The 25,196-nt window shown below is 36.2% G+C and overlaps 1 protein-coding gene across 4 annotated transcripts; it reads left to right on the top strand.

The window, feature by feature from the left end:
* The first annotated feature begins 1,000 nt into the window (after positions 1 to 1,000).
* med25 (mediator complex subunit 25) lies at positions 1,001 to 25,196 on the top strand. Of its 4 annotated transcripts, none has more exons than XM_028042969.1 (20): positions 1,001 to 1,150; positions 2,221 to 2,392; positions 2,469 to 2,514; positions 3,206 to 3,330; positions 3,412 to 3,510; positions 3,587 to 3,707; positions 4,923 to 5,079; positions 7,103 to 7,224; positions 7,360 to 7,435; positions 9,726 to 9,961; positions 11,582 to 11,683; positions 13,608 to 13,690; positions 14,924 to 14,981; positions 15,069 to 15,176; positions 16,333 to 16,509; positions 21,651 to 21,764; positions 21,866 to 21,937; positions 22,950 to 23,120; positions 23,211 to 23,331; positions 24,746 to 25,196. In XM_028042969.1, the coding sequence occupies exons 2-20, from the start codon at positions 2,268 to 2,270 to the stop codon at positions 24,847 to 24,849; spliced, it is 2,217 nt and encodes a 738-aa protein (XP_027898770.1). In that variant the 5' UTR covers positions 1,001 to 1,150; positions 2,221 to 2,267; the 3' UTR covers positions 24,850 to 25,196. The 4 variants fall into 4 exon arrangements, with proteins under 4 accessions (XP_027898770.1, XP_027898771.1, XP_027898773.1 ...); XM_028042970.1 differs by having other exon boundaries at positions 21,654 to 21,764; positions 24,746 to 25,000; XM_028042972.1 differs by lacking the exon at positions 21,866 to 21,937 and having other exon boundaries at positions 21,654 to 21,764; positions 24,746 to 25,000.

Below are 25,196 nucleotides of genomic sequence, written 5' to 3'. Positions count from 1 at the left end.
GAAAAACTTCCACTCTGTTCATGATCACTGCTGACAATGTGAAGCAGAACAATAAATATTGAAGTTCTGTCTATAGGCTTAGTTAAATTTAACTATTTAGTACCCATTTACCACAAACGAATCTTGTAAGATAAAATGTTTTGTTGTGAATTAAATAATCTGCCAGCGGAACTGGTTAATCATTATTTAGGAATTATTGACTTAAAACATGTGCATATTTCATGCTAAGTAGTTATTTATAAGTTAGTTTTGTCTCATTTCATGTGTACTTAGATATTATGCATTAACACCCTGACCAAAACTAAGTTAAGATTTTTTTTCAGTGTATGATTATTGAAAACAAAGTTGGAACAATGATTCTGACAATGAATATGTCCCAGAGTGACACAGGAAAACACTGAAGCACTGGGCCAGCTAAAGTTTCTATGGAAATAAAACTGCTCATATAATACCAAATAGGATTTCAACTCCTCACTTGCCTCATTTGTATTTTTTTACTAATTAAATAATGCTTTAAAGCATTTTTATTTTATTTTAAACTTATTCTGTTATGTTAACTGTTACTAACAGTGAGTGACTGTTATTATTATTATTTTACTATTCTTTATTGTTGTTCATAGTCAATAAAAAATCTAATTAAAAACAATTGGAATATGGTATTACTGTCACCTTTTCTTATTATATATAAATATTTCTTTAAAGTATTTTCTTAAGAATTCAACAATTTTTATTTAATTTATAATTTTGTGGTAAACAATTTTCATCTATAATATAAACCTCAAGCTCTTATAGGCCTTTTGGAAACGCAAATTTCCGCCCGTTTTCTTCTCTTCCGAGCAGCAATCTCCCTTGCCAATATGGCGGGCGCGTCGACGTGTCCGTAGCAGTCTTTAGCGTTCAGACCTGTGGAAGGAAGCACTGCGCCCCTTGTGGTATATTCCATAGACCAAAAGCGAAGAAGAAGAAGAAGAAGAAGAAGTGTTACGTCTTGGTGGGCGGGTTTAGACGTCATTTCCGTAAAAAAATCAAACAAATGAGTTTATTTATGATAACGCTAGCCGCGCAGCTGTTCAGCTTAGTTTTCTATTAAGATTGATTTGATTCCGGTTTACCCGATCCTACACTTTAACGGACAGCCGTGAAACACCAGGTTAGTCCATACCGCTGTCTAACTTACAGTTATAAGGAGGCAATTTAGACTTCAACACTCTCACTATTGCCAATGCTAATGCTAAATAAGAAGCTCTGTTGAATAACACCGGTTATTGATTCTGGTTTTAGATTCATATGGACTTGATGAAACAATAAAATGCTTACTTGGATTTAGCATAGGCTGGCTTTTTCTATCAGCTACCAACAAATGAACAGGCATGATGTTGATTTGGAGCTGGAGTAAAGGGCTAGTTCTACCACTTTTGATCAGCTTTTTCTCAAAATTTAAACACGATGACATGGATTTCATTATTACACACAAGTTATGTTTTATGATATCTTGTTTTCTTTGCAAAAATATTACAATAGGTGTTTCTGGGAGTGCATAAAAGTACTTTAATCTACTTGTAAAACAACCTGCGCAGCTTAAAATGAATTCCTCTCCGAGTTCTGATGCATTATAAACTGTGACTAAAAAGCTTGAATTTACATTTATTGACAATTCTTTTTGTTTTGTGTGTTGTGTGCACATTCAGATCATTTAAAATAAGACCATTTCTAAATGACTTACTGTTGTAAAGGAGAGAACAAGACATTTCTGTGATTTATTCAGATCAAACATAAAGCCATTAAACATTTATCCACTCCAAAAATCAGAAACACTTATCAATTTAAGAACACATTATAGCATTGTTATGCAAGTTAAACAGACACTAAGAGGGTTTGTGTATACGGCTTTTATTAAAAGGTTTGAGGATAAAAGAAATGTGGCCCTCACCAGCCAAATTACAGTTTTATATTTTGAAATATTACAAACTTTTTATTGAATTTAACTTTTGTCTGGACTATAGAGGTACTCATTTTTATTCTTAATTCACAAATTAATCTGATTTTAAGAATATCGGAGTAAAGAGGGGCTGAATATAATCATTTATGTAAAATAATTTACTACTTTTTGTTGGTCTGTCGTATAGAACCTCAATAAGGTACATTGGAGTTTGTTACCACAGCACAGCACAAAAGCCGTTCCAGGGGTGTGAATATTCTTTCCTCTCTGCTTGTATTTAGATGACATTTCCTCGTCCTCCTTTCTTGGATTGAGCTCAGCAGCAGGCATGGAGCCCTCCACCAAACCTGGGCCCAACCATGTTGCTGATGTGGTGTTCGTCATCGAAGGAACGGCCAACCTCGGACCGTACTTCGAGTCTTTAAGGAAAAACTACATTCTTCCAGCCATTGAGTAAGTTCCTGTACATCCAAACTGGTGAGTTTTATTGTGTCCTTAATTAACTCCCATATTTATTTATTTTTTCAAGATATTTCAACGGAGGCCCTCCTGCAGAAACAGATTTCGGTGGAGACGTGAGTGCTCTTCTTACAGCTTTATAAGGGATGCAAGTGATCGTTTAATGAGTTAATCTAGAGTTGATTGCTTTTACCAATCAACTAATGATGAATTGATAAGCGGCCATTTTCTTAAAACTTAAGTTTTATTTTGTACCAAGAGGCCCGGCCGCCTTTCCACAACACAAATAGCTACGTTTTCTTTTTCTTAAAAACACGTTTTTTGTCAGCTGTGTTAAATACTGACTGAATAATTGCAAGGTCATGGTTTTCTCACATTATTAAACTTAGCCGTCAAAGTTAACCGTGCTTAACCGTTCATTATACGCTATTCTGTCGTCACTTCCTGGTTTTTGTAGCAAATCGATTAAGAGTGAGCGCGATTCACATAAAATTTAAGCAGCTTGTAGAGCGTTTATATTTCTAACTAGATCCGTAATGCACTTTTCATTTCATCCCTGTTTAGATCGTTTCTTTTTTTCTGTTCTATTTTCTGCCATCTTGGCTGTTTATAGATGACCCGTGGCGCCCTCTGCTGAATGGCGGCCAAACTACACCACTAAAAGAAGTCTAAACGGACGTTATTAGTTAATCGATTGGAGCTAATTTTAATCTAATAACCCATTAATTGTTTGCATCCTGACTCTCTTCATATTCTGACTGAAATCGGAGTGTTTCTTGAAGGTGAGCACCACTTTGTTTCCTGCAGTATGGAGGGACGCAGTACGGTCTGGTGGTGTTCAACACGGTTGACTGCGCGCCGGAGTCATACGTCCAGTGTCACGCACCAACCAGCTCTGCTTTCGAGTTTGTGTCGTGGATCGACAGCATCCAGTAAATAACTTCATCTTCTTTAATCCAGATCAATATTTCTCCTCGGAGCTGGGATGATTCTTAGCCTTTGGTTTCCTACAGGTTCATGGGAGGCGGAGCTGAAAGCTGCAGTCTGATCGCAGAGGGACTTTCTGTGGCCCTGCAGCTTTTTGATGACTTTAAAAAGATGAGAGAACAAATGTAAGCTGGTGTTTCTTCGTATCTTCAAATCTGTGTGTTATTTGAGATTAATTTGTCATTTTTTGCACTGTTGCAGAGGTCAAACGCATAAGGTGTGTGTGCTGCTGTGTAACTCCCCTCCATATCTGCTTCCCGCTGTGGAAAGCGTCAGCTACACTGGCTTCACAGCGGATAACTTGGTCAAAATCATCAGAGATGTAAGAGACGTTATCCTCTGTTCTGCTGTAATTCAAGACTTTAGGTGTAATTAATCAGCTCTAAGCATTTTCCGAGATATAATTTTTAAAGTAGAACCAAACTGCTAATTTGAATGTTACTTCCCCTTTAGAAATGTTTATTTTTGTTTGGAGTAACTATTATTTTAGTATTTGATTATTCTGATGATTAATCAGTTAATCGGATAAAAAATTGACACATTTGATAGATTTTTTTAATTTAACCACTTATACCTTTTTTATACAATATTAGAAATACATTAAAAGATGCAAACAATAAAATAATTCTAGACATTTTTAAAATAAGAATATAAGCATTTTTATTGTTGTGATGTTTTATTTTTATTTACTTATTTTTCTTACTATTTCACTTTATTTTTTATGTATCTTTTTATGTATATTTTTATTATTATTTCTCTTTTCATCAACTTATTCTCTTGTGTTATTGTTTTTCTACTGCACTTTGGTGCAGTTTTAAACCTGTTTTTAAAAGTGCTTTGTAAATAAATGTGACATTTTATTGCCTAAAATTTAAACCGGGTGAAACTAAAACTATTCCACTTGAAGAGTTTTGGGTAAAACATTTTTACAAGGTTTTTTTTTAATCTTAAATGCAAAATGAATTTATATTTGTACAGTTTTGGCTTAATTACTGATCTCAATTATGTTCTTTTTTTCAGCAAATTACCTGTAACGATTAATCAGCTAGATAAGATTTATTTGTCATTGTCATCAACAGATTACAACGAGATTGAGATTTGCTCGACTCGAGTTAAGATGCAGGTTATGTGTATATACGTAATATACACATAACCTGCATTACTAAATTAGTTGAGAATTATTTCAGTTTTCAATTCATCACAATTAATCCGATTAATTGTTTAAGCCCTGTTGTACTTAGTTTACCACTCAGCTTTTACATGTTGTTTTCATTTTGGTTTAATAAAGAATGATAAAGAATAACTTTATTAATTCCTTAAAGAGCATTTATTTAACATTAAATTGCTGCTAACAAGTTGAAACCAAATCCCATAAAACATTTGAATGTCAGAAATAGTTTGAAATTTGATTCATGTTTGGAAATATTAGCCCAGAATAGCATAGAGCTTTAAAATGTGTGTGTCTGAGATTCAGTATTTAGAGTTTTTGATTGCCAAGGATTAAAAAAAAATCTTTCTTGTAAATTTTTTTCTGCAGAGAGGGATTCACTTCTCTGTGGTCGCTCCGCGGAAGCTGCCAGCTCTCAGGGCTTTGTTCGAATGGGCGTCTCCGGTGACCGGCGCCGTGGAACCGCATCCGGACTACAGCCAGGACCCGTTCCACATGGTGCTGGTCAGAGGAATCTCTCTGCCTGGTGAGACGTTCACAGGATTCAGGTTTTAATGGAGCTTCTGACGCCAGAGAAGCGACACGAGTTTCAGACTTGATCTGGACTCCTTAGTTTAAAGAACAATTTTTTTTTAATTAACTTATTTTTTATTGTTTTTATTAATTTTAAATCGGTTACAAACACAAAGAAGAAAAGAGAACCCCGTGTTGCCTCAAACACACACAAGAAAAACAAAACAACAATAATAACAACATTGCAAAAGCACAAAATCTTACTGGTCAGGTTTCCAGTCCAAATATTTTAAGAAACTTGAAATAAGACAAAACTAACTTAATAAGTTTTGAGCAAAATAGAGAGGCTTGTTTTAAGGAAATAATTCCTTAATATTGATGACAAAATGCTACTTTCACTGGCAGATAATTACTTAGAAGACATTTTCCCCATGTTATAACCTAATGTATCTTTTTCATCAATATTAAGGAATTATTTACTTAAAACAAGCTGCTATATCTTACCAAAAACTTACTTTTAAGTTAGTTTGTCTTATTTCAAGTTTACTAAAATATTTGCACTAGAAACTCAACCAGAAATACTTGGTAAGATTTAATGTCTTTGCAGTGAAAATACCCCACATAAATAAGAGATGAGGTGCAATTAGTTTCCCCCTCCAGTCCGTTTCACCTCATGACCACTCTGACACAAAAAGCAGGAAAAATAAACAAATAAATGAGTAAAATAAAATGATAAAAGACAGAAATCTTAGGGATTAAGTAGAAAAGACTCAACCGGTCCCCAAAGCTTCAAAAATATGTCCAATTTAATCACGACTCAGTTTTTCCAAAGGAAGGACGACGAATATCTGCGTAATCCACATATTTACTGTTGCGACACAACGGGAAGTCCATCGTAACAAAATACACTTCTTGGCAAGAAATCGAAGAATTGTAAACAAAGATTTAGAATGTAGATCCAAATAGTTACATTTAAAAGGTAAAACAGAGAAAATGAGAAGCGAAAACCCAAAACATTTTCAGTTACAGAATGAAAATCTTTCCAAAAGGTCTGTAGAAGATCACATGACCAGAATAAGTGAAGGACAAAATCTAACTCTGTGCCTCAAACATTTACAGCAGAGATGGGAACGGTTGGGGAACAACGGACAGTTAGATCTATAGAAAAGTTAGAAATTTTGTTTGTGTACAGAAATATAAGTGCATTGAGGAAAAGTCCCATTACTCATCCTGACAGAGTCGAAGCTTGATGGTTCAGAACCTGGAAAGCAAACCTTTGGGACATTTAGTTGAAACCAGGCTATTTTCTGTCAGTCCAGTTTTAAATGGTGTAATGAAGAGTTACTTTCCTTTGTTACTCCGAGGCACACAGCTGCTAAAATTCTCCCAGTGTAGTGTCGCGCCATTTTGGGTAAATCCTTTTGGATTATTCAGATTAGCACCCCTGGAGGCTTTGCACCTCATTTGGACAAATCATATTTGCTCACATCACTTCCAGATTTGACAGCGGTTTGGCATATTTCTGTAAAACAATCCAAACGTTGATTTTGTTCAGGAAGAAATGGGAAACACGTCAACATGCTTGTGCAAAGTTTACTGCATGATGTCAATGCCCACATAAGGTCGGGCTGAGTGTTTCCTACATCTGGCTTGCAATATTTTTTAAATGCGTTGCTGTGTGCAAACTTTAGATATGCGTTTGTTTGACATTTTCCTGTTCATCTTATGGAGGAAAAACTATTTTATCATCCACCTACATGTTTCTCTCAAACTGCCTTTACTTTATCAACTTCAAGGTTTCTTCTATTTATGTTGCTGCTAAATAATTTATGGCTGTTAATTTTCACACCTTAATTGCTTTTTCACAATTTTTCTGCACTGTATTTATTCTGATGAAGGTTTTAGCCGTCTGACAGAAAGATTTAGTTGTTTTGAACTGTTTTGTTGGTGCGTAGGAGAGAGAAAAAATACACGAATCCCAACACCTTCTGCAGAGCAGATTTTCAGTTTTTGTCTCATGGAAACATCTTTATTAGTTTCCGCAGGCGGAGGACAACCACACAAACCAGTCCTCCCTCCTCAGCCGCTGCCTGGTAGCCAGTCTGTTGTCGGACCCTCGCAAGCCCCCCCACCCATCAACCCCGCACACAGTTATCAGGTAACGGCCGAGCAGCCGCCTTCATGCTGCTTCCTGCCACCTGCTTTTTGGCACGCGCTCAGAACGTGGTGTTTGTGTCTTCCTCTGGAAAATGTTTGACGCTGTATTTGTTTGCATTTAATCTGCTTCCTGCAGAACCAGCCTCCGTTGACTCCTGCTCAGGTGGCAGCACAGATGGCCGTGGATGCAGCCAATAACCAGAAGAATCGCTGTAAGTTAACAGGAGGTGCTAAGCTTTTGAGAAGAATTAATTTTTGCCAAGCTATGTTTTGCTTTTTTTTCCCCTGTTTATCTACCATGTCTGGGATTTTCTTCCCCCTTAGAAAACCCTGTTATGTTTGAGATGTTTACCAGCCACTTTACTCTCTGTTTTTGTAAAGGTCTGAGGTTGTTGATGTGTAGAACTTACACCTTTTCACTGCAAAAGTACACACAATCTTAGGAAGTATTTGTTGTGTAGTTTCTAGTGCAGATAACTTCATAGACCTGAAAATATAAGAAATAAGACAAAACTAGCTTACAAGTAACTTTTCATCAAAAATATTGGCTTCTTTTGAGCCAATTATTCCTTAATGTTAATATAAAATACTGGCAGATTGTGACTTACAAGACATTTTCTTACAAGTGAAAAAATCTGCCAGTAGAGCTAGTTTTTGTTTTATTTATACTAAGAAATATTGACTCAAAACAAGTTCCTATATTGTGCTGAAAATTTACTTGTAGGTTAGTTTTGTCCTATTTCAAGTGTACAAAGATATTTTTACTAGAAACTACCAAAACAAAAATACTTGGTAAGATTTTGAGTTCTTATAGTGTAAAAAAAACACCATATAAACGTACACAAATTACATCAAAAGCGTAATATTTGTAGCTACAAATCATGGCATTTATTCCGTAAAAATCTGGAGAGGAATATAAGAAACTGAACAGTTTTTAGCTCTAAAACAGAAACATAAAGTAAAAACCACATAATTTAGAGTTTGAACCAACAATTTGTGTTTTTTCTGATTAAAAGTAAAATAAATGGGTTTCAAGCCTCCCCTTATAGCTGCATGACATCCGACAAACACGCAATATTGTTGCAATGATAATACAATAAATATAAACTTAATTAGGGCTCCAACTAACTGTTATTTTAGCAATTGATTATTCTGACGATGAATTGGATAAAAAGTTGGCACATTTTGTTAAATTTTTTGTCAGGTCTAAATACCTATTAGAGACAATTTTAAACAAACACAGGAAAGACAAGAGAGTTAAATTCTTTGTTCTCGCGAGGAGAGCAGACAGAGATATGCTTTCAGTTACAAATCTCCTACCGCTCTGAAAAACACATCTCCCGCTCCTCTGTTTTATTGATTTTAGGAACCCTGCCACACGGGGCGCTGCAACTCTAAAATGGTGGAGGGGAAAACAATTCACATAGTTGCAGCGCTAAATGATAATCACTAACTAAATACATGTTATCTACAATCTAAATCCTTCTTGCTCCAGGCACGGCGTCGAATGGGACACGTTGTATATCTTCAAAGCCTCCAGGCACGGCGTCGAATGGGACACGTTGTATAGCTTCAAAGCAACGGCTTTGTAGCACAAAGAACAAAGCAGAGTTTCCTCCAGGGTTGTAAAACTCAGCTGGGAACAACTAACACCTCTATTTCCCAGGGATTCCTTTAGGAAGGAATCAAAGTTATTTAACACACAGAAACATTACTTATACTAAGAGTAAAAGAATAAAAGCATATAAGTAAACATTATCTAAATGTAACTACAAGGCTACATGATACAACGAATATTTGATAATTACTAAAAATACAATTTATCCAACATTTTTCATTTAACCACTTAAATATTTATTCGATATTATAAATAAACAATAAAAATAATAATACTTTTTATTTGTAGGTGCCTTTCTTGACAGTCGAGGTCGCCTTATATAGTTTAACATAAAAACAAACACAAAATTTAAATAAATGGTAAAAACTAAGTACCAAACAAAATTTAAACAGACAATGCAGAACATTAAAATATGCTATTTTAAAGAAGAAAATATACATTTTATTGCCTAAAATCCAATACTATTTACATTTTATTGCTAACTAAAGGAATGTCAGTGAAGGCTTTCCCATTAAATTAATCATTTCTTGACAGGATTAATCGTTTCGAAAAACCTTCTTTCTGCAAAGTAATTATGCGAAAACAACACAGTCAGGCTGTACATAGTATATTAAACTGGCTTTCCATATGTTACCACTGCTCACTATTCACTCTGCCATTCTTAAAAGCAACAGGAACCTGAAACTTTTCCACTCTGCTCAATAAAAAAGAGCTATGAGCTTCTTTTTGTTGTTCTTTCCAGCCATTTTTGCCTCGCTTTGGGAGGGTGGCGTTCTTAGGATAAAATCTTCGTCCATGAATGTTTTATTTTCATCATATTTAAAACAAATCTCCTTTGAGTAACATTTGCTGCCGTCTGGTCGTTTTTGTTTTCTTTTTTCCAGTCACAGGAATTACTGGTGGGCAATTCCAGAATCAGTCGATTTCTTCGGTTCCCGGGTCAAAGCACGGGCCGCCTAGCCTACCGACGGTTACCACGGTGAACCAGCCGATGCCCCAGCAGGTTCCCCCCAATCCACAGCAAACCGTTCCGCCCCCGAGCCAACTGGTGGTCAGTCAGCAGGTCCAGCCGCAGCCGCAGCCCAATCAGCCCCCGGCGCCGTCAGCACAGCCCAACATCGTAAGACAATTTAGATTTAACACATTTTATGTCATTAGGTGAATGCGTTATTTTATTTGCAGGGACTCAGGTTAACTTATTAAAGGAATAAAAAGTGTTAACTTAATTTACAGCATGAGACACTTATTTGCCCCCTGCTGACTCATCTATAAACCTCAACTCTACAATTTTATCTTTTTCAAGACAGAAATTTTTTTTATTAGGTCTGAGATGATTAATCAGATTATTTGTGATTAATCGATTGTTGAAATAATCGTCAACTAATTTGGTAATTGATTAACAGGAATATATTGTCTCTAAAGAAGGCCATTTGGTGAACCTAATTAAGCGAAAACTGCACAGTGAATAAATACATTTTGTAATTAAAGTTAAAATAATCCCTTTTCTGTAATTATCTTCTAGCCAGAACTCATGTGGCATAGTTTGAGCTTCACCTGGTTCAAATTCTGGAAAGTAATCTTAGGAGCTCTTCTCAGTATTTTTCTACAATATTAGACATACATTAAAAGATCTGAAGTCTAAAAAGTCTAAAAGCATTAATCAATAATCTGATTCATTTTTTCAGCCCCGTTTACAATGTTACTCTACTTTGTCATTAAATCACATTATAGGTTGAATTTGTGGCTGTAAGGTGAAAATGTAAACATTTTCAAGGGGTACGAATAATTTTTCAGGGTGACGTTTACATCTTGTAAAGTATTAGTAAAACTAATTCTCAGTGCAAAGTTTAGTTTACGGCATTCTAGGGGATATAATAAATTTATTGTCTCCAAATCAGGACAAAAATAATAAATGTTAAAAAACAACATGTTAGAAGTGCAATGAATGTTAATTCAATGTTCAGAGAAGTAATGTGAGATGAAAGTTTGTATGTGTTTATCATTTGTTTTGACAATTAATTGATTAATAATATAAAAAAGTGTCACTTTCTACAGATTTTTCATTTAACCACCATTTAACCTGTTTTGTACAATATTAGAAATACATCATACAATACAAATAAACAAATTCATTTTGTAAATAAGAAAACAGACATGTTATTGCTTAAAATTAAATAACAGAATATGTCTACGTACTCCAGTTAACGATTAATCGATTACTAAATTAATCGATTAATCAGATTAATCATTTCAGCCCTATTAATTTGTCTGCCATCTGAAGTTAAAATGGTTTATTAAAGGCATCCCAGTGTTTTCACAGCAGTGATGCAGTGGAGCCTTTTGTTTGTCCGTATTAATTACTGAAGTGGGAACAGTGGCAGGTTAATGAGACCGCCTCGCTGTGAAACTGTTGGTGGCTTTTAAGAGGTCGACTCGTTTCTCATTGGACTACCTCAGTCTGAATGTCGGACAAATGAAAGACAGAATTAGGTTTTATGTTTAATACTAGAGCTTTAGTTTACGCTGCAGCCGGTGATATTCTCCTAATATCAGAATGGATTTTCACTGTGATCAAAACCAAATGTTTTATTTTCTCCTGCAGATCACAGCAGTACGAGTTTGATTTTCTTCAGAAACTAAATAACATTTCCCTCCAGAATATGTTTCCCTTTAATTAAAATGCATATCTCACTACAGTACACTTACATTAAAAAATGTAACTCCTTTATTCTGTCCGCAGGCCAGCGTTCCCCCAGGTCAAGTTAATACAAACCAAATGGGTCAGCCTCAAGGCGTGGCTAATAAGGTTGTGGCCTGGACCGGAGTTCTGGAGTGGCAAGAGGTAACCCAGAACCGAGGGATTTTCAGCTTACTGTACTTTTTCCTCACACTGCAGATATCATGCAGTCTGTTTCTGCCCATTCCTTGTCTGGGAGCTGTCGAAAAAAGCCTCCAACACCCCAAAAAATAAAAATCTTTCCAGTAAAATGCTTGGAACAAATTCTGTATGATTTTTGATTATTATCCAAGTATCTTCAAAGAGTTGGTGGCATGGTGATGCTGCGGGCAGGAAGGATCTGTGATAGCAGTCAGTCTTACAACCAGTCTGAAGAAGCCTCTGACTGAAGACTGCTGCTGCATGATGTTACCAGCTCAATGTCCAGGCAGCACAGATGATATTCCACAGTAACATGTCCCAGATGATGCCATTGGTTGTTGGCAAGCTCTGCTAATCCACCTCATTTGCTTTTGCTGCTCCTCTTTAAATCTCTGTAAGGTTAGAAAGCTGGGCAGAGACATTGGAGCTGGCGATACAATCCTTGCCCATTAAGATCAGTAGAATTTATTTATTTTATCTGTGGTTTTCTTTGTTTCTTGTTCCCCCCAACTTTCCAGTAAGACCCTTGGAGTTTGCACTCTGCACACCCAGCTTCTGTAGGAATCATCTTTTATGGCTTGTTTTCTCTGAATGGATAACTGTGAAGTCACCAGTCTCCTCCCTGATCACATACAGTATGCCATAATATAGAAAGTATCTTCCCAAAACTCTTACATTCAAATTTTATTAGAAAACATTCCATTATTTGTGCGTCATAATAGTCAAAATTTGCATAAAACAAAGTCCTTTGGTTTTTATTCATCTTAAAATAAACTATCTAAAATTAAAACTTTAACTCCTGGATGTAATTGATTAACTCAAGAGCTGCAGGTGGGGATAACATGATGTAATCATCATCACCCTGAAGCCACCATGGTGCAAATTCCTAATAATCCCTTGTTATCGATTGCTGAGCAGTTTGATTAATCACGCATCACTTACCGTCCTCCTTCTACCGCTTTAACACAAGGTCAAATTGATCCAGTTTACAGTGCAGAACCAGGAAGTTCGACTGCGTTTATGTGGCTCGTATGGGACACCATACGTGTTCGCACCATATCAATCGTCGCCATCGACTGTAGTCCCATCCTCCCTCATCTGTTTGTCAGAATTATCGAAGCCGGTTAAATGGATAGGAATAAGATTGAGAAGCTTGGTAAAGTCTAAATCCATAAACGGCCCGGCGGATCAAATTGGGAGCATGAAGCATTGCTTTTAATCTACGGTTTCCTCCTCCTGTTAGCTCATCTGGCTATCTGTTTGGGAATTGATTCTTCGAAGAGGCGGTCTGTGTTGTTGGGAAGAATTAAACTGCAGCATCTAAAAGTCATTTGGAGAAAGCAGTTGTTGATGAAAGGGACGAGATGGAGGTTTTCTAAAGCACAGCGTCATCAACGTAGTATGATCGGTGTGGGTTTTTCTCTCTGGGATTCACCAGCAATTGTTGTAATCAACTCCTCATTTAGAGCAGAAAGAATTGTTTTGTTACTCTCTACGTCTTTACTCCATGTCCTTTCTGCCTTAGCCAGCACTTCAAATAAATTACCCATTTGTCTTCACTGCAATAAATCTGCAATTGAGTACAGTGGACCTGACTAATGTGTGATTGATTAATCATTTATCCTGTATTGATGCCCTGAAGATGAGACTTGGCAGTTCTCCCGCTGGGACTTTTTGTAATTGCTTATCCTGATTGGGGTCGCTGACAAAAGTTTGAGCTGGACAAACCGCACGTCTTTTTCCTGGGTGATGCCTCAGAAACACTGCAATTCACCCCTCAACTGCTTCCACTCTTAATGCTGAGGAGAAGAATTATATTTGAATGCTTTTATTTATATCTGGAACTTCTCAGACCTACTAAGCAATTTGTTTCTCCTTATTTTCACAGAAGCCCAAAGCCTCGTCTATGGATTCAACCAAACTGACGCGTTCCCTGCCGTGTCAAGTTTACGTCAACCAAGGAGAAAACCTGTGAGTAGCTAAAGCCGGGTTCAGAGGTCACTTTTCAACATGTATTCCCATCTGTTATAGTCAGTTATTTAAGTAAGACAATTAGTCTGATGGTTGTAAACGTTAAGGTGCTCTTAGTAGGATTTTCTTGACAGATATTGCAACTCAGATAGCTCAGCTTTAATCGGGGGTTTCCTCATAAGCTCATTTAGTCACTTTTAACATCTGAATGCCGTACGATTAGCATCTCAAAAGCTTAAATAATACCTGAACTACAACCCGAAATTCCAGAGGAGTCGAAAAGGAGATTTCATGGACCAAAGAGCAGAGAGAGGGCGGATAAAGTTCACCATCTCTTCTATCGATATTCCTGACCTCAAAGTCTTTCTAACCATAAGGCCAGATGGAGAGTTAAAAAGGAGTGGCAAAAGCAAAGGTGATGGATTAGCAGGGTTTTCCAACCACTGATGTCATCCAGGATATGTAAATGTGAAATATCATCTTCTGCCTGAACATTGAGCTGTTGGCATCGTACAGCAACAGACCTGGGTGAAGTTTTGCTCCCCACCTCAAATTAAACAAAAATGATGTTTGTGCAGCAAAACGTTTTGTTTGTGCTGCTCTTGTTTTAAAGACATTAAATGTCAACCAGCCAGTCCACATTTCCAGAATCACGCTAAATATTGTGTCAATCAACGGTGCTACGTTTCTGCGTCAGAGGTTTTTGTTTATGGGGTTAAATTTTAACTTGTCCTCCCCATCTCTGCCAAATCATTAAAATAATAATAATAAAAAAATGCTAAGAATTATTGTGGTATGCCTGTGCTGCTAAAATATTTGCATTGCAATTGATTGACAAAAAATGTGTTGTTATATTTTGTAAATGTGGGTGAGCTGGTTGACCTTTGATGACCTCTGGAAACAATTTCTTTTAAACAAGCAAAAATTCTTACTGCACAAATGTTTGACACTAATTTAGTTTTCAGTCAGAGGTTGCTTCAGATTGGTTGGAAGACTGACTGCTATCCTTCCTGCCCACAGCACAGCAATGATTCTGTGAAGATACTTGGATGACTTGAGTTATGGCAACATTTAGTTTCCCCTTTGGGATAAACAGTTTCCCCTTTGGGATAAACAAAGTATTTTTGGGTGTAATTGAATGTTACGCCACATTTTGACCCTCATCAAACCGTTTCCTGGCTTTACTGTCAGTTTTCATTTTTCCATGATCGTGTCGCTTTCGTCTGCTTGCAGCAACACAGACCAGTGGCCACAGAAGCTCATCATGCAGCTGATCCCACAGCAGTTACTGGTGAGCCAGCTGTTTTCAACAGCCTTTTATGCAGCAGAAACTTCTGGAGTGATGCTTAAATTATAAACCGTCTTGTTTTTCCTGCAGACGACTCTAGGGCACCTGTTCAGAAACTCTCGAATGGTTCAGTTTCTCTTCACCAGCAAAGACATGGATTCCTTGAGGGGCCTTTATCGCATCATGGCCAATGGTTTTGTGAGTGTTTGCTCCTGCTAAACCTCAAATGTATTTTTACTTTTGTTGAACTTTATAATTTATGACTTTATTTTTGGTGAAATCCAAGCGCAGGTTCCTTCTTTGCTCACTAGGTGGCCTAAACATTACTACTTGTTCCAGTGAAAATATTAAAAACTCTGGAGGCTTCTTACCCACATGATGTCTTAATTTTCAACCTAAATATTTTAAATGTTTTTTCACTTCATATGTAAATATGCTTTTGTAAAATATAAACAAAGTTCTTAAAGCTTATTGTGAAAAAACAAGCAGAGCAGCATCTCTAATTCACTATATGCTCCACCAAAGGCACATTATGAATTAAAACCATTTGTATTCGGTTTATGAAGCCAGAGTCTGATTGTTTCTGTTTTTCTTTTCTATCCTGGGGGAAACAAAAAAAGACAATGAAAAATCCACAATTTTGTTCTATTGTCAATTGAGAAGAGCCATCGATTTGCAAAATAAAAAAATTAACGCTGGTAAATTACATGAATAAGGAAAGCCCAAGTTTACCAAAGAGCTGCACAAGGTATAAAAACCCCAGTGGCATCAACAGTGAAACAAAGAGTTGAATAAAACAAACATAACGCAGGGCATTCTGGGTAAATACAACCAATACAAATGTGGGTATCTAGCCTAAGAAATGTTGTTTATTTTTGCCAAAACCAAAAGAAAAATCCTACAGCAACTAAAATCTGACGCTACTACGTTTTTGTTTCCATTTCATGAAGAAGGAAGTTTCCCTGAATGTCGTCTTCAGATATTTTTGTGTCGTTTCCTTCAGGGGTTATTGGTGCAGCGCCTCCACAGGCGAGGAGGGGAACAGCTTTTTAAAAGGGTGCGGTGTGAAACCGATCCTCACCTGCTGAAAATGTAACAAATGTTGGTCCCCATTCGAACCGAGTCCATTAAAATGTTTAACAGTTTGTGTTGCTGAATGTGAGAAAAAACCGCCGGCTCTCAAAAGTTTCTGTTGACCTTAAAGTTTGGATGGCGTCTAAAGACACAACAGTTTAGACAAATGTGTTAAACTGCTAAATAAAAAAACACATTGTAATGAATGAAATTACAAAATTGGGCCTGAAATGGGGGCTAAATGATGTGTAAATACATTTTTTTGTATATATTTATATAGGCAGGATGTGTGCATTTCCCCCACACAACTTCGCCGTGTGAAGTGCGGGTCCTGATGCTGCTCTACTCGTCCAAGAAGAAGATCTTCATGGGCCTCATCCCCAACGACCAGAGCGGCTTCGTCAACGGCATCCGGCAGGTCATCACCAACCACAAGCAGGTCCAGCAGCACAGAGCGGTGAGTGGTTAGTGGTCAGAGGGCTCTTCAGGACACCGCTCGCATGAAATAGTCTGATTCTGATCACTGAACTGCACACTTAATCGCACTTTTTAATTTATTGATATTTATTGATGCTGTCATGTGACCAACAGTGGATAAAATAGGAGAAAAATAACAGTTAAGACAATGCTGTCAGTTTTCAGACGTTAATAGGATTTTATCATTCATGGCGGGGAAATTTCATGATAACGATGAACGATATAATTTGTAAATCCCTTATGAGTCTCATAAACTGCTTTGATCTTCCTTGTGAAGGCTTCAGACGGTTCTATGAACCGCGTTCAAAATGCTCTCATGATGCGCTGCAGATGCAACTCACTGGTGTTTGATGTTAAGCATTTCAAGACAAATGTGGTGTTCTCCTGATTTTATGACTATTACGGCGAGAATAAGAGCTTTTTTTTTTTAAATGTCTTCTTCAAATTCTGAGAATTGCTATAATATTAGTAGAATAAAGATGCAATATTACCAGAAAATGGTTGTAAAGATGTGAGAAAAAGGTTATTTTTCTTGAGGGGGACAAAAAACTTCAATAGTTGTCAAGATCTGAAATAATTGTTTTAAAGTCCTGCTATTGATAATAATCTGATGCTGAATTGTTAACTGGTTAAGTATTTTTATATTTTTGAAATGTATCCTAAAGTATAACTTCACAAGATGCTTAATATTTTTTTTATATAATTTCTCATGGAGGAATTCTCATATAATTACTATTTCATTCTCCTAGTATTAGACTTTATATAATATTCATATTCTAACTTTTTATATTCATAATATCACTTTATTCTGCTAATATTACAACTTTATTATCACAATATTTCGTTTTTTTTCTATTATTATGACTTTTCGTATTTTTATGACTTCTAGTTATTATTGTAATATTACTACAATTCTGATGAAACATTAACCTTGTGTTATTTTGACTATTCTGGTGATATTACGCCTCTATTCTCGTTTATTACAACTTTGTTTTGGTAAAATTACTACTTTATTTTTTTTATATTTTGATCTTATTCTAGAAATGGAAAAAAAAATTAGCTTGGCCTTAATAGTCTCTTATAATTTATTTCTTAATAGTAACTTTATGTATTTTATTTTCCAGAATCTTTCAGTCAATTCATTCATTTATTTATTTCTCACTTCAATGGCTTGACTTTATTTGAATTTAGTGTAATAAAAGAATAAACAAACTTATATACAAACAAAGTTAGTGTAAAACAAAGCAAAAGAAGGACAGTAATAAAATATAATTACATGTCCACAGGAGAGGGTAGAAATATGAAGTTATTTTTACATCCACTCCTCTTACATTTGTAGCATCATCCAGTAAATTACTATTCATGTGAACTTGGTTTTATTTATTATTTTCTATATCCATCTCTATAACTAGAACAGTGCATTCATAATTGTCAAGAATATTAAAAATGTATATTAAATATCTGAATGGCGTCATAATGACATGACACACCGGCTGCTCTGATGCAGCTTTAAGTTCAAGGTGTGTAAATTTCATCATTAAACGGAACCGATCCTCCAGGCTTTGCTGCATAAAACCCGCCGCTCCTCGTTCTGGCCTCGGTGCTGAAGGTGGACCTGTTCAGATCGCCCGTTTTTTCAACGTTTCCTCTGGATTAGCCACCTTTTCCGTCACATGGCTTTTCTCCAGCTCCTCTCGCTGCACGGCTGCTAAACAAGCAGCTTGCTGCCAGGGAAGCAGCATGTTGCTCTTTAAAAATAAAGCTGCTTGGCGAGTTTACATGATTCAGATTACATTACTCCTCATGCTCTGATATCATCGGTGTTGATAGCTCTTGTCTAACCATCCCACTAATTTTATGTCTTTGCGAGAGGCCCAATATGTGACTCATAAGTCGTGTGTGTATGAGTATCGGGGCATTTAGAGAAGGCAGCAGACATGAAATTTTAATGAAGACTTTTTTTTTTCTACCTCTGCCTCGTGTGTATCATCACAAATTCAGAGTTGCATTGCTAATAAGGAAGTGCTTCAGCAATCTTAGCATAATTAAAATTCAATTTGGACCAGTAGTTAAGGTTTCTGTGTAGCAGAAGTGGCATTCTTCCCTTTTCAGATTCGAATATTATGGCGTTTCAAGTGATGCAGGTTACCGAGTTGAAGGCAGCAGATGAATCATAGGCGGCGGAGGAAAAACAAGCTGGGTTTAGTTTTCTTAGAAGACCCAGAGCTGTGTGTTTCCTGGCTGTTGCTGGTCAGAGAGCGCGGCGCATATTAGCAGCATCCCTGGGTGATTTGTTCAGATTCAGTAAGATGGATGGGTGAAGGTGTTTTTACATCACGCTTTCCTGAGTCTGAAGTTAATAATTTTTTTTGGTTGGGTGTGGAGATTAAATGCCCTTCATTTCCCCTTGTGTCTCCCTGAATGTGAAATCCATCACAACACATTTTAAATCTAAAAGCCTGTGCAGGCATCTGCATCTGGATGCTGCTAGTTTTCATTTTTAAAGAATCAGAACTTTGATCCTTAAAGCTGCTTGACACTTTATATTGTAAAATCAACCAAACTTACTGTTGATATAGTTTTTCACTTGTCAAACACGTCTTGCTCATTTTTTTTCATTGCTTTTCTTGGAAATTCGTACATAACCAAGATTAAATGTAAAAAAGCTATTGAGCTTGTTTGCCTCGGATGACATCACAAAAGGTGTTCTGGCTGCAAAGGGAGGACCAACATCACATTGAAGCCTGTGGATTAAGAATGGGACGTCACTTAAGATCACCTGTGACTCCAAGCAGGGGAGCGAATACTTTTGGCGACATAGTGTATGGTCCCTGGAAAAACGAACTGGTCTCACCTGTTTTCAACACCCTCTGTCGATCATATGGCAAAGCGGCATGCACCGTCGGATTTTGTGTGAATAAGACTATTTTAGAGATGTACACCGTTTCAGAACATTTGATCACACTGCAAGGTGCAAAAGAAACAGCAAAAAGATCCACTTGGGAAACGGTGTGAACCCTGCGGGACGCCTCTGGTTTCTGTTACCGTTTAATTGCATTTATAAACATTAACCTCCAGATTCTGCTGCAGGTTTTAGTGACTGAGGGGGAAGTTTGTGTAGAACACCTCGCAGGGGGGGTTTAAAGTAAAATCTTCACTTCTTCTCAGTGTTTGTTTTTCTCTTTCCATCTGCTGTCTGACAGCGTGGGTGTAAATGCAGCCGTGCAAGCTTTCAACATTGGTAACACAGTAAATTGCATAAAGAAAATATGTGTGCTGTAAATACACTTTATGTCAGCAGGAGGATATATATAAACAGCAAACTGGCAGGATTTGCAGAAGTTTAATTACTTTTTTCCAATTAGAAATCGTTTTACACATTTAAACATATATTTTTGCAAAAAAGATCTTTTATGGGTTTTTTTTCATTTGGGGTATAAATATAAGTCTATTTTTTTACTGCAGGAATCTTTGAACCTTTAAATTGTCCAGCAGCATTTCTGTGTTTTGTGTTGTTCTTTTTGTTGGCAAACGCAATATTTAAACCCAACAACCCGGGAGAAATATCTGTGTTTTACAGAGTTTGCGTTCAAAAACATGGATTAAAACCTACAATCTGAATGTAAATATTTAGAGGAAGAGCAACTTCACAGAGACGCAGAAAGGCTCTCATCATGTCTTTTTAACAAACTTTAACCTGTAAAGTTACAAGATTGTTTACGTTCAATGCTTCTCACAGGCTGTAATATTGATGTGGAAATTATTAAAAACTTCTTCCACGTTTAAAATGGCTTTAATTCAGTTTCAGTTTAACTGCGACAAAATTAGGATTAATCGTGAATCGGTTGTTGAAATAATCAACTAATTTATTGATTGATGAATTGTTAACTGGAGTATACAGACTGAAAACAGGCTAATTGCTAAAAGAACCAGATATTCAGAGCTGTTTAATTTAAGTAGATAAAATATATATTTTTCTTTTGAGGATGTTTTTAGCAGCTAAACTATGTGCAACACTTTGACTCAGAAATTGCAAAAATACGGTAAAAGGATAAAAAAATGTTTTGTAATCTTTGTTGTTTTTTTTTAATTTCTCAGAAATATTGATGATTTTTGTTTTAATGTCAACTTTCCGCCACAGAATTTTTAGTTTGGGGACCTTTTAAATTTATTCTTCTTATTTTTAAAACATTTTTATTTATTTATTTTTACCTTAACAATAAGTCTTGTTTTATTTATGCAGGAGTTTAACATTTAAAGTAAAACTTTTAGATTTTTTTTTTTATAGGCCTAAGAAATTAAAAACAATTCTGTTGTAAAATATTCAGTTTAATTTTTTAAATTATTTTTTATCTGATTATACAGTTATTCACACGACATGCACTTTGCAAAACTTGCATAACATCTCAGACTTTTAAAAAAAAACAAATAAATCATCATACAAACAGAAAAAGAGAAATGGAAAAAAATATTATAAAATAAAAAAACAAAAATAATAAGAGGGTAATGGTATGTTTTAGTTTATTCTTAATGTTTACACAAATTTTCGTCTGTAATTTTTGTCTATCTAAGTTTTTTTAACTGTTGTGTTAATGTACTGCAAAAGCACAAAATCTTAAGCATTTCTGATCTAGTTTATGGTGTAAATATTTTAGTACATTTGAAATAAGACAGAACTAATTTACAAGTAACTTTTCAGTAATAAATAGTAGCTTGTTTTAAGTCAATAATTCCTTAATATTAATTAAGTATTAGTTACAAGGGAAATAATGTGCCAGTGGAATAAGGAATTTTAATGTATAATATAATTACTTCACTATAACTAGTTGTTTTCTATCAAAATTAACAAATTGTTGACTTAAAACAAGCTCATATTTCTTGCTAAAAAGTTACTATTAAATTAGTTTTCTTATTGAAAGTGTATTAAGATATTTCACTTCAAATTAAACCAAAAGTACTTGGCAAGATTTATTTTTTTTTATCCCTTTGCACTTTTCCCACATTACGACCCAAACCTCGCATTCTATAGGGATTTTATTTTCAATTATTATTATTTTAAATCTAAATTTAAAAAAAAAAAAAGCGGAGATTTTTTTTTTCTTATGTATTTTGTTTTTGCAGCAGTTAGGTGGAGCTTCGGTTTCAATGCAGCCCAATCAAGTCCCAACCAACCAGAACTTTCTGAACCGGCCGCCGGGCCCCATCCCGGTTTCCCACGGCAACGTCCAGCAGCAGGTAAACAAAGCCGCTCCGTTTCTCCTCCTGGCGGCCGCCTGCGGAGGTGCATGCCTTACTGGTAACTGTCTCTGCTCCTCTCTGGTTGGCTCTGCATCCAGTCTGTGGTGGTGGGCATGCCCCCCGTTAGTCAGGTCTCCATTATGGAGGAGCAGCAAAGGCCCAGCAGCATGGTGAGAACAACAAACTAACACCTCCACCTTTTCAGACGGGCCGGACTCGGTTTCCTTCATGCATGTGTGAACTGTAGGCATGGACTGGCATGGTGCTGATGTGGTTTGTCAACAATGTCATGTTTTTAAAGCAAAACGACTTGATTTAAGTTGCTTTTATTTAAAGGGACCAGTGCAACTTCTAAGTAGTATCACATTATGCTCTGTGTAATATGTTGGAGGATGAGGGACATGCTAAGAAAATAACTATATCAAGAATAGTCGCATTGCAAGAGTAAAGTCAAAATAATATGGGAATAAAGGCAAGAGTAAAGTGATATAATACTATGACTTTATTCTGGTAACACTATGAATTTATAATTCATGTGTTTTTATACTTTTACTTTCTAGTAAAAGTATGACTACTCTCGTAATATTACTTATTTATTCCCATAATATCATGATTTTATTCCCATATGACTTTATTCTTTAGTGCCTCTTATTCTTTAGCCTAATAGTCCTTTGTAACTTAACTCTATAATTTTTTTAAAGTTTTTATTGTCCCTGCATGAAGCTAATTAGCTTTATGCAGTACATTTAGATTGTGGGTGCTCAGCTACGGCAAGCTGATTTTACATTTAGTAAAGAGTAAATCAATTTTTCCAGGTAATAAAATACCTTGTTGCGTAATTCTTCCAGCTTGATCTCAAACATAATTTTCCTTGGACAAAGTGAATACGATCTTCAACTTGTATTTTATGTTTTATTACTGTAATTCATGGCATGTTTAAACACATTTCTTGTTAATAGTAATGTTATTGTTGGTTGTTCTCCATTTTTACAATCAGGAATGGTGTTGGTTTTTTATCCTCGGAGGAATTATATTACCGTATTTCCAGATTAAAAGTCGCCATTTTTATTTCATGTTATGGCTGATTCTGCAACATAAAGTGTGAAAACTTTAATTTTTTCAGTGTTTTCAGCTTAAAATGATCACTGGTGGCCTGTTTTAACCTGCATTTAATGCATTTAGATGACGATGAGAGCAGCAGGACCAACCAATCAGCAGCCTCCGGTCAGCGGAGCTCCACCCAATCAGGTTGCTCAGGGCGGACAGACCCAACCACAGGGATCTATTCTTCGCCTCCCGAATCCAGGAGCCAATCCGCAGCTCCGGAGTCTCCTTCTCAGCCAGCAGCAGCCGGTGAGAGCAGCAGAAAGCTGGCTTTTCATGCTAAATTTCCAAATACATGCATGTAGAATCTAACGATGTTTCTGTTGTGTGCTTTCACAGCAGGGTGGAGTGTCTCACATGCCAAACATGATGTCCCACCAAGCGTTGGGGCAGCAGATGGTGCATCCGGCACCAGGAGGCGGGCCTCAAATACAAAACCAGTGGAGGCAGCCAATGTCAGGTCAGCAAACACACAACTGTTCACAGCAAGATGAAGGTAAAATGACAGAATATTTATGGAAAAAGGCAGATTCCTCTCTATTCCCCACTCGGCTCCTTCAGACTAGCCAGCAGCAATTAGCAACAATTTGTTTTGTACATGACCCATTTCTGATTTTACTTCTTTTTTTTTTAATTCTCTAAAAAATATATTACAAATGATCTTATCAAAATTTAGCTTTTATTCCAATCATCCCCTTTGGGAGTTTGTTTGACAGAGTATTAAGGCCAGGCAAGAAAATCTTTGATTAATTACTAGAGTTTAGTCATAATATCAGCACAATTTTTACCAGAATGTTTTAAAACGGTGATATCCAAACTTTTTAGCATGTCAAATTGAGAGAACGCCAGGTCACAAAGTTTTAATAGCAAAAACATTTAGTTTTCAATTGTATTTGCTAAATAAAACATTTATTAAGACAACATTTTAAGGTAATTAAAAAATAAGTCAGATTTCTGTAGGAATGTGTAAGTTGTAAATTTAAGACAAAAAAAGGGACCCGCAAGTTTCCCAGATAAAAAAAAACAAACAAAAACAAATCATGAAAATTCTAAATTTTCATGATTTGTTTTTATTTGTTTTTTAGTAACGGGAACAGACTATGACTCCATTTTGCTTTATTTTGATAAGCTTATAAAGCTAAAATGCCAGGTCTGAATTTTAGTTAAAGCCACTGGTTGTTTTTCTTTTTTTTTAACTATCAAAGGGAATTAAATTCAAAACAAAATCCTGGATGAATACTTTGTGTTTAATGCCTGAACTGTGATGAAGGGCCGCCATAATTGTTCTGGGGAGCCACAAATGGCCCCCGCGCCACACTTTGGATACCTCTGTCTTAAAATTACAAAAATTTAGCGTTAGCGGAAGAAATGCTTCATTGTCTTTTTTGCCACTAACCATTAAAATTTGATGTTACTCCATTTTTGTTTACATTTTGCAAAGAAGAAAGTTGCGCTGTGCATCTTTCATGTCGTTTCTTCAGTGGTTCTTGGTGCAGCGCCCCCACAGGCGAGGAGGGGAACAAGTTTTTCAGTTAGTGTAAAAGTTGAACTGCAGCAACTGAAAATGTAACAAATGTTGCAATTTTGGTTCCCAATTAAACCGAATCGACTGAACTACCAGGCGTGAAAACGCACTACAGCTGATATTTACAGAAATTATATATTTTTGACGTTGCATCTTTTTTGCATTCACTCCGGTCGTCTTTGTCTAACATTTGTTTTGAAACCCTTAAGTGTGACAAGAAAGCAGGATAAACTGCATGCTATCGTATAAATTTCTCTCTGCTTTGGCTCCAGATTTTTGTCCAAACAAACCCGCTCTGAGCTTTTCCATTAGCGGTGCTACTGAATATTTCATGTATGTCTGTGTGCAGGTCAGATGCTGATGTCTGGAGGGCAGCGGGGGCCCATACCCCAACCTGGGATGCCTCAGGTCCCCAACATCACAGACGAGGACGTCATCAGGGACCTTCTCTGAGGATCCGGAACCAAAATGGACTTTTGAATCTTGATTTTTAATTATTTTTTTTAGTTTAATCTTTCCAACTTGCTTCCAATTTGGAGTTATAATTCAGCGGGTTTTTTTTTTTTTGTCTTCTCTAAATGTTCAATTTAATTAAACAAGCCACATGTTGCTTTTTTTAGCCCTGCTGAGCTGCCAGTGTTAATTGGGGGCAGAAAAATTAAGATTATTTTTTTTATGGAAATGGTGAATCGGGGAGGAAACTAATCCTTCATGCTTCACACCAGACGTTTTCTTTCTCTCTTTTTTTAAAATTATCAAGTCAAGTCTTTGCAGATGAAATAAAATTGAGCATAAAAATA

This window comes from Xiphophorus couchianus, chromosome 16, assembly GCF_001444195.1.
Source record: "Xiphophorus couchianus chromosome 16, X_couchianus-1.0, whole genome shotgun sequence".
Lineage (NCBI taxonomy): Eukaryota > Metazoa > Chordata > Actinopteri > Cyprinodontiformes > Poeciliidae > Xiphophorus > Xiphophorus couchianus.
The sequence above is the reverse complement of the archived record's forward strand: the minus strand, read 5'-3'. Positions and strand labels throughout refer to the sequence as shown.

Bases quoted from the DNA above. Each gene is read 5' to 3' on its own strand.
- med25 (XM_028042969.1), top strand. From the start codon at position 2,268: ATGGAGCCCTCCACCAAACCTGGGCCCAACCATGTTGCTGATGTGGTG. The intron at 7,436-9,725 runs GTAAGTTAACAG...TCTTTTTTCCAG, and splicing joins CAATAACCAGAAGAATCGCT to TCACAGGAATTACTGGTGGG. The intron at 14,982-15,068 runs GTGAGCCAGCTG...TTTTTCCTGCAG, and splicing joins TGATCCCACAGCAGTTACTG to ACGACTCTAGGGCACCTGTT.